General features: G+C 36.9%; 1 protein-coding gene across 1 annotated transcript in view; it reads left to right on the forward strand.

The window, feature by feature from the left end:
• SENP6 (SUMO specific peptidase 6) overlaps nt 1-12384 on the forward strand; it is a 161896-nt gene that overhangs the window by 63990 nt on the left and 85522 nt on the right. The window contains 1 exon segment of the mRNA XM_027768233.1: nt 4965-5035. Within this exon segment, the coding sequence (XP_027624034.1) occupies nt 4965-5035 (71 nt within the window).

The raw sequence follows: 12384 nt of genomic DNA on the forward strand, positions 1-12384 counted from the left end.
AGAGAAAAATAATAACTTTAGATAGAGTGCAAAAAACTGGTTAACACTTAGGCAAGAGATCAAGGTTAACATCACCAATAATGTCATATTGAGATTGTCTACCCTTTGATTTGATGTGGTAAGAAGGGTACTCCACTTCTGTGATATTCTTTCACCACACCTACAATCTAATGAAAAATGTCAGATGGAACTACATTTGGGATACAGTCTATACCTGACAAGTTCTCTTCCAAGGTGTCAAGGTCATGGAAAACAAAAGACTGAAAAATACAGAGGAGATTAAGAAGTCCTGAATTGGATCCCGGAACAACAACAACAAAGAGCATACTAGTGGAATAGCTGGTAAATTCCAAAAGAAATGTTGAGTTTAGTTAGCAGTAGTGAACCAGTGTTAGTTTCTTTTTTGACCCAAGTATGATGGCAATGTAAGATGTTAATATTAAGGTGAGAGGTATAAGAGAATTCTAAATTGTCTTTATAACTTTTTTAAAGTTAAGAATTATCAATTTATTTAATTTCATTTGTTATCCTTTTTTAATTCGACAAAGACAGAAAGAGAGAGAGAGAGAGAAAGGGAAAGTGAGAAAGCAAGCCATCAGGACTAGGACTCAAACTGCAGTCAGCCATGCGGGAATCCAGTGCGTTAACTAGCATGCCACCTGCTGGGCCCTTGTCTTTATACCTTTTAACAAATCTAAAATTATGTTTTAGATTATGTTTCCCCCCAAAAAAACAAGAAAGACTTGTAACTGAAGCCTGTGTAAACTGTAATAACAAAACATTTTTATGTTATTTAAACAGTCTCTCTCTAAGAGTAATAAAGACTATTTTATGCAGTTTGTAAAATCTTTATAAAATTTTACTTTCTTTTTTTAAGAGAGTTTTTGCTATAGGGTGAGTGCGCTCACTGGAGAGGTAAAGAGTGAGAATCATACACACACACACACACACACACACACCTGGAGATGGCCACACTACAATCCCTTCTCCTCCATTCTCCTTTTAGGACTTTGGGCACACATGCACAGAAGCCCATAATGAATTTTAAGTCACCAGGTCCAGGACTTGAAGTGCCGTCGACAACATTATGCCATCTGCTGGTGCTCCAAAATGGGGTTTCTAAAACTACTACACAAAACACATATTCTCAGGAGCAAAAAAATCTACCTACATACACAGGAAGACAGATGATGAAGAATCTTTTCTGACTTTGCTTTTGGGGGAAAAGTATCCACTGAGAAATTAAATCCTAAGTTTCATACCAGTTTGGAGTTTGAAATTTGCGAGAGTAATGGAACGCTTGAATCCAGAAACTAACAAATTTTCATTTTAGATTATCTAGCAAAAGTTTTGTAATAGAACTACATATTTAAGAAAATAAAATTTATGCCTGGAAAATTTCTTTATTTCTTTAAACAGACAAATTGTACTCTTATTTTGAAATTTTTATAACCTTTTATTAAATTAGATATGCCTTTATTTTGGCATTTATTCATTGTGTTTTATTAAATACGAAAACATAGCAGACATTGAAAGTAGGATGGCCATAAAGTCTGGAAATATAGGCAGGTAGACATACTTTATTAATTATATTACGATACATGATATAATTGTAGATGTTACCATTGTGTTTTCTCATTAGGAATGTAGTGTGTCAAATCACAAAAATAGTGCATGAATACAACATTTTCGTCAATATTTACATATGCCAATATGATTAACTGTCTCAGATTATTGTATCATTTATTTATTTATTTATAAGATTGTTTTGCCATATGGTGTGTGTGCTCGCCAGTGAGCGACATGGAGTTCTGGGGTGGATGAGAAATCACCCTCAAAAGGGGATGGCCATGCTGTAATCTCTTTCATTCTCCTCTTTTGATTTTAGGTGACACACATACCCAGTGTGTTTCTCAAGCACCTTAACCATCACTCCACCTGCTAACCCTTTTATATCAGTTATTTTTACCAAATAAGCCTGTGCTGTTAGCCTAGTCCAGAATAAGTATCAAGCAGGTTGAAACTGGAAAAAAAAATTTCTATTTCCAGATTTTGTGGCCACTCTGTAATTAGTCAAATAATTATTTTTCTTGTTAGTCTCCAGTATTTTTAAATGACTGTTGTTTTCATTGTCCAATATGTAAAAACAATATGTGATACACTCATTACTGGGAAGTTTATCATAGTACTATCATCATATCATTATTGCTTCAGATCATTGCTTCTGTGTTACATTTTTAAGTTGGTATTTTTATTTCTGCAAAGTGTACAGTTAGAAAAATCAGGGGCTTAAAAATATCAGCTATTCAATTTAAGATATGGCTGTATTCTGTTTATTGTACAAGTGTGTGAAACATAGAATCATACATTTTATTTTTAAGCCTAATACAGTGTAGTTAGGACCTTCTTAATAGCACTGTTGCTGCTGTGTCTAAGGTAGGGTGTCATCTTTACTATTTATATCCCCTCAGATTTTTAATTAATTTATTTTATTTGTTGTTGATTTTTTTTTTAATTTGATGAGAGAAGGAATGAGAGAGAGAGAAAAAAAAGTGAGAGAACAGGCCAATTTAGAATTCTCTTATACCTCTCACCTTAATATTAACATCTTACATTACCATCATACTTGGGTCATAAAAGAAACTAACACTGATTCACCATTGCTAACTAAACTCAGCATTGCTTTTGGAATTTACCAGTTATTCCACTAGTATGCTCTTTGTTGTTGTTGTTCCGAGATCTTTAAAAGAAACTTCATTCTTCATTTTCTTTTCATTTTCGTATTTTGTTTTCAATTTAAGTGCTTTGATTTTTGCAAGTCTGAGACTTGAATTGCGGTTGGCCATTTGAGAGCCTAGCTCCTTAACCACCATGCCACTGCCAGCCCCCCTCTTCCCAGATTTTAAAGTTATGCCAGGATGTATTTTTACAGTTGATAGATGTTCTGCTAATCAATATCTTATGCAGCTTGCTAGGATTCAGATTCTGGCATTTCATAATTGATAGGCAAGTTAGTTAACTTTATTGTGCTTCAGTATCCTCATCAACAAAGTGCTAATAAAACATGTACTTTATAGGGTTATTGTGAGGATTAAAGGCTTTAGTATTAATAGATACAAAGCACTAGGAAACAGCAGCTGGTACAGAGTGCTCACTATTTGCTAACTGCTATTACAAGTACACTACTTAATTTGCCTTCATTTTCTTTTCATTTTCATGTTTTGTTTTCAATTTAAGTGCTTTGACTTTTTCAATGTAGGAATATGAAATCCTGGCCTAGCCATGGTGGCATACAGATAGTGCCACTGCTTGGGAGACAGAACATGAGAGGCCTGGTTTCTGTTCCTTGGCCAACCTGAAACACAAAACACAGACAGTAGATACACCTGTAATCCAAATTGATTAGGAGGCTGGTAGAGGAGGATTGTAGCATGGGAGACAAATACTTATCTCTATCTACCTCTCATAAAGGATGCAAAATATGAAATCCTTGTAAGAAAATGCCTTTGGGGTTTAAATTATTTAACTAAACATTACTAATGAATAGAAGGAGTGATTACTAGTGTGAATAGATTTATAAATAAACAAAATAGCCTCTTTTTTTTGTCTTCTGTGGTTAAATAAAATAGGGATATTTTTACAAGTGTTAACTTAGGGTGGGAAAGGATCTAGCTATCATAGCTCCTTGATATATTGCACTTTTCTGATTCTCCTTATGAAATGCTTTTAACTCACCATTAGCCATAGGATTTTTGCTTCTTCCCAAAACTGATATATATTCAGACTTAAATAGATACAGTATTTACTAGAGATCTTTTTTTAAAATTAAAAAAAAAAGATTATTTCACTGTAGGGCACATGCCCTTGCCAGAGAGACAGAAAGTGAGAAATCAACTCCCAAGAGGATGACCATACTACAATCCCTTCTCCTTCATTCTCTTAGCATTTTGGACGTACATGCTCATGCACCCGACGTGAGTTTTAAGCTGCCGGGTCCAGGACTCAAGCTGCTGGGTCTAGGCTTGAACTGCCGTTGACCATGTGAGAGGCCAGTGACATAACCATTATGACATCTGCTGGTCTCCTATATTTAAAGTCCTTTAGCTGAACTGCATATGAAGTCTGACAAAGTAATATTTTAAAACAAGTGTGCTTTTGTCCTCCGCCATGATGCAGTTATATTATAAAACTAAATACTTATTCAGTGATTGTTGGGTTTTACATAGCGTTTTTTAAAAACTGATTTTGGAATTGACCTCAAGACCCCTAACTTACTTAACATTTATTCCTTTATTTACTGATTTTTTTTTTTTAACTTTATTTTTTCTTTAGAGATTTTCACTGTAGGGCCCATGTACTCTCTGGAGAGAAACAGACAGAAAGTGAGGACACCCTCTCCCCCCTACCCCCCAGCCCAGAGGGCATGGCCACTCCTAATCCCTTCTGTCAGGGTCTTGGGCATGCATGGACTGGCTTGAGTTTTAAGCAGCTGGGTCCGGAACTTGAACCACCATCAGCTACTTGGGAGTTCAGCAATGTAACCATTATGCTATCTGCTGGTCCCTGTTGAATTGTTTTTAAACAAGAACAAAATATGTACAGCAAAATTGGACAAATTATTATTAAGCTGGGTAATTCTTCATTCAGTTTCCTAAGTAACTACTTTGAAAGGGACATGTAATTTGGATTTATTTATTTATTATTTGTCCAAAGACTGCCTATTGTGTGCAGATACTGTGCTATGTTGACAATTTAAGTAAAATAGGAGCACTGCTTCTGAGGATTGCGTAATATATTAAGCTTTAATATATTTGTGTAATACAGTTTTATTATAGTCTGACTTTTTATATGGCAAAGAAACTTTCATTTGCTTTTAATAAACTTTTTGTAAGTATGTCCTTATCCTTTTCCTTGTGAAAACTTCATTTTCTTTGGAGTAAAACTATATAAATTTCCTTTTCTAGGAAAGAATACCCACCCCATATTCAAAAAGTTGAAATTAATCCTGTAAGGTTAAGTCGACCCCAAAGTGTTGGTAAGTGTGTGGTTTTCATTGTTTTACCCATATAACTTTTTATTTTTAAGAATTATTTATTTAATTTTATTTACTATTGTTATTTTTTTAATTTGACCAGAGACAGACAAGGAAAGTCAGAAAACAAGCTGTAGGTCCAAATTCAAAGTGCAGTTGGCCATGTTCCTTAACCACCACGCCACCTGCTAGCGTCTTCCCCTATAGGGTTTTGAATCACTGCCTGGAAGTTGCAATTAGAGATATGATGCTGGCTTTAGAATCTTTGTAAGTATGCACTAGTTTCATGGTCTGGTGGTTATGGCAGCTGGATCCCACATGTCTGACCATGTGGTTTGAGTTCCAGACTCAATGGCTTGAGAAGCTTACTGGGTACATGTGCATGTGTGCCAGTCTCAACAGGAGGAGAAGAGGAGGAGAAGGGATTGTGGCAGGACCATTTCTCAAGGGAGTACTTTCTTCTCTCCCTCTCTGTCTCTTTCTCTGTCAACTTCATGCACCTGCTAGCAAAACAAACAAACAGATATTTCCAAGTATAATAGAAATATAAGGAAAATTGTTTTTTATAACTGATTTATAAGTTTAATTGTGACCTCATATCACTGATTTGTTTGTAGTCAGGTCATTACAGTTTGAAGTCTTGACTATGTTTGCATTTTTGTTATGTTAAATCCGAATATTAACTGCAAATGACCTAGAAGCTTCAAAACTGTGCTTTATTGAACTATATTCAATAAATACTAATGTTATATTATAGAATTGTCTTTTCATTTAATGGTTTTGGTTCTATAATTTAGAAGACATTTAGGAAGCACTGAATTAAAAAGAGACCATATCTGATATAATTGTGTTAATATTAAATTGTAGAAAACCACTGTCAGTGGAAATTTCTATTTGTATTGGAATAATTTTTAATATACTGGTATTAATGCAAAAGAAAATAAGAGAAAGTAAATCTCTTAGAAATATGTTAACATGCAATTGATTTTTATTATCTAGAGTAGTGATTTTTTTTTTTTTTTTTTTTTTTGGTAGAGGTTTTTGCCTTAGGGAATGTGCTCTCACCAAAGAGAGAGAGAGATAAAGAAAGTGAGAGGGAAAGTGAGAAATCACCCTGCGGGGGGGGGGGGGGGGGGGCCCACCCACGGAATTATCATTCCTTCATTCTCTTCCTGGGATCTTGGGAATGCACACACATGTGCCTGGCATGAGTTTCAAACCACCAGGTCCAGGACTTGAACTGAGGTCAGCCATGTGTCGTGACTGCTACATCATCTGCTGGCCCCTAGAGTAGTGATTTTTTTTTTCTTTGGGGGGGGGGTTTGCTATAGGGGAACGTGCGCTCACCAGAAAGACAGAGAGAGACAGAGAGTGAGAAATCACCCCCAGGGTGATAGCCATGCCATAATCCCTCCTCCTCCATTCTCCTCTCAGGATCTTGGGTACGCACACACTTGCACCTGGCGTGAGTTTAAGCCACCCAGTCCAGGACTCGAACCATAGTCAACTACATGGGAGTTCAATGACATAGCCATTACACCAACTGCTGGTCCCTAGAGTAGTGATTCTTAATGTGTATCTATCTTATTGTCCAAGACCTTTGCTTATTTTAATAACTCTGATGACTCTTATTTCCAAAATCTAATAATTTTAAACAGATTCCCCCATAGTAGAGTTGTTTTTTAAAACACTCACGTATTTCTACTTTAGATGAAAATATTTTGTGCATATGTTGGCCAGCCTCTGTTTTATAGTAAATATTCCAAACTTAGTTTCACCATTTCCTAATAACTTGCAGTCATTATGAATGGAAATTCTTATACTTTACAGTATTATACTGTGCAGTATTTATGCTTACTAAATTTAGTAAGTTCAGTAATAGTGACTTCCCTTCATCATTTATTATACCTTAAATTTTTCTCTGTATTAGATGCTGAAGTAAATGCTTTACATTCATTATTTGCTTTTATCCTAGCTCCCGTCCCAAGATCCCTATAAGCTAAACTAAACTTTTACCTGAATTGTGTACAAAGGAATGAAATGAGGCATGGAGGGGTTACATAATTTACTCAAGGACACAGGTAGCAAATGGCAGAACTGGTATTGGAATCTAGGTCAGTTTGATGCCAAATTCCAATAACCATTGTGCTTTACTATTTTCTTGTTTAATCACAAAAGTTGTGTCTAATTCCCAGAGAACTGTACAATGGATATTATCCAAGTTTCTTAAGTAATATTCATTAGGTATATAATTTTTTTATTTTAGTTTTTGCTATAAGTTGTGGCACTTATGAGGGGGCGAGGCATGTGATATAAAAATAGTTACCCCCCAAGGGGTATGACTATGCCACAGTCCCTTCTCTGTTCTCTTCTTGGGAATCCTGACCATGCGTGTGCACACACACACACACACACACACACATGCACACACACGTCTGCTGTGTTTCTCAAGCCCCTGGGTCTAGAACTTGAACCATGAAGTTGGCCATGTGGGACCCAGCTTCTTAACCACCATTGCTACCAGCTGGCCCTAATCTTTTTTTGTGGGTCTCCTTTTTATTTTGAATTAATTTCAGATTTGGAGAAAAGTTGCAGAACTAGTGAAGAAAAGTAACTGGATACTCTTTACCCAGCTTCCCATGATGTCATCATCCTAATCATAGCATACTTATCAAAGCTAAAAAATTGGCACTGGAATAAGATTCTTAACTGTGCTATAAACCTTATTCGGATTTCATCGGTTTTCCACTAATACTGTTTTTCTGTTCTATGATCCAGTCTGGGATCCCACATTACATTTGACAATTTTGAAGACTGTTAGTTGCTTTGTACTAGGAGACTTCAAAAAGTTTGTGAAAAATGGAATTAAAGTACGAGTTTATTTTGATACAAGAAATTTTTAAATTCTTGCATGGTTTTTTCAAAGTACACGTTTTTCATGAACTTTAAATTAAAGACCCCTTGTATAATGACTCTTGATTTGGGTTTCATGATGTTGTCGTATAATTAGATTGGATATTGTCATACGATTAGATTGAGGTTGTGCATTTTTTGCAAGAAGAGATACTGTATTCTTAGTGTGTCATATCAGGGGTTACTTGATCTTGTTATGTCTTATTATTGGTGACATTAACCATAATCATTTTTAAAAAATTATTTATTTAATTTTATTTATTATTATTTAATTTGCTATAGGACACACATGCTCACCAGAGATAGATAGAAGGAAAATGAGAAAACAAGCTGCTCGGTCTGGAACTTGAACCATGGTCAACCATGTGGGAATCCAGTGCCCCAACCACCATGCCACCTGCTGGCCCCCATAATCATTTTTTAAGGTAGTTTCTGGTACATTTCTTCATTGTAAAATTACTTTTTTCCCCCTTGGTACTTCAAGATTTTGGAAAGGATAGTCTGAGACTATGCAGATAGTCCATTCTCCTTGAATTTTCACTCACTGATTTTAGTATCCATTCAAGGATCTTGCTGGTAATCAGTAATCACTTGATGTTTTTCTAATGGTAATTGTCCATTTTTTTTCATTTCTTTAACTTCAAAAAAAAATTATAGACAGTGCTTGTATCTTGTATGCACATGTGAGAGAGAGGGAGGGGAACATAAAAAACCCCTTCTACAGGTTTCATCACACCTCAATTCTCTCTCTCTCTTTTTTTTTTTTTTTTCTCCCCCCCCCAATCTCCCCCCCTTTTTTTTTTTTTTTTTTTGGAGAGGTTTTTGGTATAGGGTGCATGCACTTGCCAGAGAGAGAGAGAGGCAGAACGTGAGAAATCACCCCCAAGGGGGGATGGCCACACCACAATGCCTTCTCCTCCATTCTCCTCTCAGGATTTTGGGCACGCATGTACATGCACCCAGCATGAGTTGTAAGCCACTGGGTCTGGGACACGAACCACGGTCGGATACATGGGAGTCCAGCGTCATAGCCATTACGCTAACTGCTTGTCCCCCCACTTCAATTCTCTTAACCCCTTTGCCCAACCTCCAGCTCCTCAGGTTCCTGGACACATGCAGGAATCAAACCTATAATTTGCCATACAGCTTTCAGCCTTTCAGGTCCTTTGTGTTACTGCCTTGTCAGTGCATCTGGACCCATCCAATTCTTTTACTTTTATTAATTGGAATTCTTTAGGGAACAGCCGTACCTGCCTACCTACTTTCTTCTTTTCCACTTTTCCTTCCTTGCTTCCGTCTCATGGTTCATGTGGGCAATGTAGTACTTGCCAACTTCGGAGAGAGATCTTACTGTATTTAACTTGTAAACTTTTTTTAATTACCAGACGATGTGTGTATTTGACACAGAGACAGAGAGAGAGAGAAGGAAAAGGAGAAAACACACCCCGGTGGGGCAAGGTTACAATCCCTTCTCCAATTCTCCATCTTGTTGGGATTTGGGACATGCATGCATACACACCCAGTGTGCTTTTCAAGCCACCAGAGCTGGGACTTGAGCCATGTGATCCTCTATGTGAGATCTGGCTCATTAGGCCATTGGGTTAACTAGGCCTTAACTTGTTTTCAGCTTCTTTTATGTTAGTAAGGGTATTTATCCTAAAGGGTAAGATAAATAACAATCCTATAATACTACCACTTGTATTGGGGTCTACAGGTGGCATGATGTTTAAGGCACTGGACTCCCATGAGGCTGACCACAGTTTGAATCCTAGATCTGATAGTTTGCTTTCTCACTTTACCCACGGCTATTTCTCTGTCTCTGTCTCTCTCTGGTGAGCTCAAGTACCCTGTAGCAAAGTAAATTAATAAAAAAATATATATTTTAAAATAATAATTCATTTAAAAAATACTACATATATTATTTCATGAAGATTGCATTTTATTTTAGGATTTAAAACATTGAGATTTCAGAACCCAAGAACTTTAGTTATTGGCAAAGCACCTGGAATAATTTTCTAAGAAGAAATCACTTTCTTTTTATATTTTTTTTTTTTTTTTAGAGAGATTTTTGCTATAGGGTGCATGTGCTCACCAGAGAGACAGAGGGAAAGTGAGAAATCACCCCCCAGGAGGAATGGCCACACTACAGTCCATTTTCCTTCATTTTCCTCTCAGGAATTTGGGCACACACACACACACGGGCCTGGTGTAAGTTTTAAGTATCCAGGTCCGGGACTTGAATAATGGTCTACTACTTGGGAAACCAGCAACATAATCATTACACCACCTTCCCCATCTTTTTGTAGTTTTTAACACCTGCAACGATATTACTCTTTTTGCCCCCTTTATTTTGGATTTGAGTAGCTTTATGGAAATTTTTAGTATAAGTTTTGGTCAGACCATGTGTCCTCTTGGTTTTGTGTTTGTTGCTCTTTTTTAATTTTTAAAATATAAAATACCAACAACTAAGTAACTGTGTATTAGAACTCTCTTGGGAGGGGCATAGAGGAAGCTGTGTCTCACATGGCTCACCAGGGATTGAATGCCAGCCCTAGTGACTTGAAAAATATGCCAGGTATCTGTGTGTACCTGCCCAAGTTCCTGGTAGATGGAGAATTACAGAAAAAAGGGTTGCAGTGTGACCATTTCCCACTGTGTGAAGATTACATAATGTCACTCATTCTCTCCTTTCTCTGCTCCCCCTATAATGTGCTTGCTTTCATATGTGTGGTGCATGCTTTCTACTTCTCCTCTCTTTCTCACTGTCATGTGTGCAAACACTCACTGGCATTAAAAAAAATTTCTTAAGCCAGCAGATGTCATGGAGGTTAAGGCAGTGGATCCTGTATGGCTCACTGCATGGTTAGAGTCCTGCGCCTGGCAGCTCAAAATTCACACCAGGTAGACTTATGTGCATGGGGGCCTAAAGTCCCTATAGGAGAATGGAGGAGAAGGGATTGTGGTATGGCTGTCCCCCACTGGGAGTGATTTCTCACCCACCTGCACCCTGTCTTTTTGGCAAACACACATGCCCTATAGCAAACTAAAAGTTGTTTTCCTTTACACACTCCTTTTTCTTTCTTGACTTCCTTTTATTTTCTAACCTTTTTATATCCTTCCAAAGATGATGGATAGATACCAAATACTGTTTCTGAATAGACATTGAATTACTTCAGAAGTGGTTATGTGATTACAACTTAGTTACCTGATTTGGCATCATTTAACTCACGTGTACAGAAAAAAAATATCCTCTCACTGTCAGCCAGTTGAATCTAGCTGTCATTAGTGTTTTAATATACAATAGACCATTGTACAGTCGAATCAGACCATTGTAAGATCATTGCATCAGTGGATTCAGCAAATTGTGGGTCAAACATGCTATGTCGAGGCTGATGTGTACTTGTAGATAGGACTATGATGGTTGCATCTGTACTGTACAGACTTTTTTTTCTTGTCATTGTTCTCTAAACAATACAGTGTAGCAACTATTTACATATCATTTGCATTTATTAGGTATTATAAACAATCTAGAGGTAATTTAGGGTACATAGAACTGTGTGCATAGGATGTTGGTGTTGTGACCCGCACAGATAAACACAAGCTCTAAGGGGCGGCGACTGTGGTTAGAAAATAAACATAAAAATAAATACAAAAAGACACATAAGTAGAGAAAACTGGGGATTAGGTAGTCCCAACTCCTCTGAAGGAGTCAGCCATGGTTCAGAACTATTTCCAGGTTTATTATTTTAAAGGGCAGAAAATGGGGGAAGGGCAAATGGAATGCAAAGCCAGTTGTTTTCAGATATTAATTGACTGAAGACACCTGGCACCATGTAGTTCTATGTGTTTTCACTAACTTCTTAGACCAATTCTGATTAACACATGTGACTTCCTTTAACGGATATGCTACTGTTTGGGGACGCAGAGGTGCAGCTAGTGTATTCACATGTTAATGATGTTCGTGGCCTTGCAAATCATTGCCCATGGAACTGCATTTTTGCATGTATCTAAAGGTCACCATGTTTGCTCAGATTTGGGCTGCTCCCTACATCTTGGCAAGTCTGTGCCATTTTATTTGTGGGACTTGAGCATCTTCAGATTTAGGTATCCATGAGAGTCCTGGAACACCCCAATTCGACCGACCCTCTCCCCATACTGAAGGATGATTGTAACTTTCCCTGCCTTTCTATGCATTAGGGACATGTTCTGAGGACTTTGTTGTAAGGCATTTTTGTCCTTGTGTGAACATTGTAGAATGTACTTATATAAACCTAGGTGGTATAGTGTACTACATACTTGGATTATATGGTTTATGCCCTTCATGCTTTTTACAGGATGACCTTCATATTTGCAGTTTGTCATTGACTAAAACAAAGTTACATGATACATGACTGTATATATTTTTTCTTTTTCTTCTTTTTTTTTTTTTTTTTTTTTTT

Source organism: Tupaia chinensis, unplaced genomic scaffold, assembly GCF_000334495.1.
Source record: "Tupaia chinensis unplaced genomic scaffold, TupChi_1.0 Scaffold145685_1, whole genome shotgun sequence".
Lineage (NCBI taxonomy): Eukaryota > Metazoa > Chordata > Mammalia > Scandentia > Tupaiidae > Tupaia > Tupaia belangeri.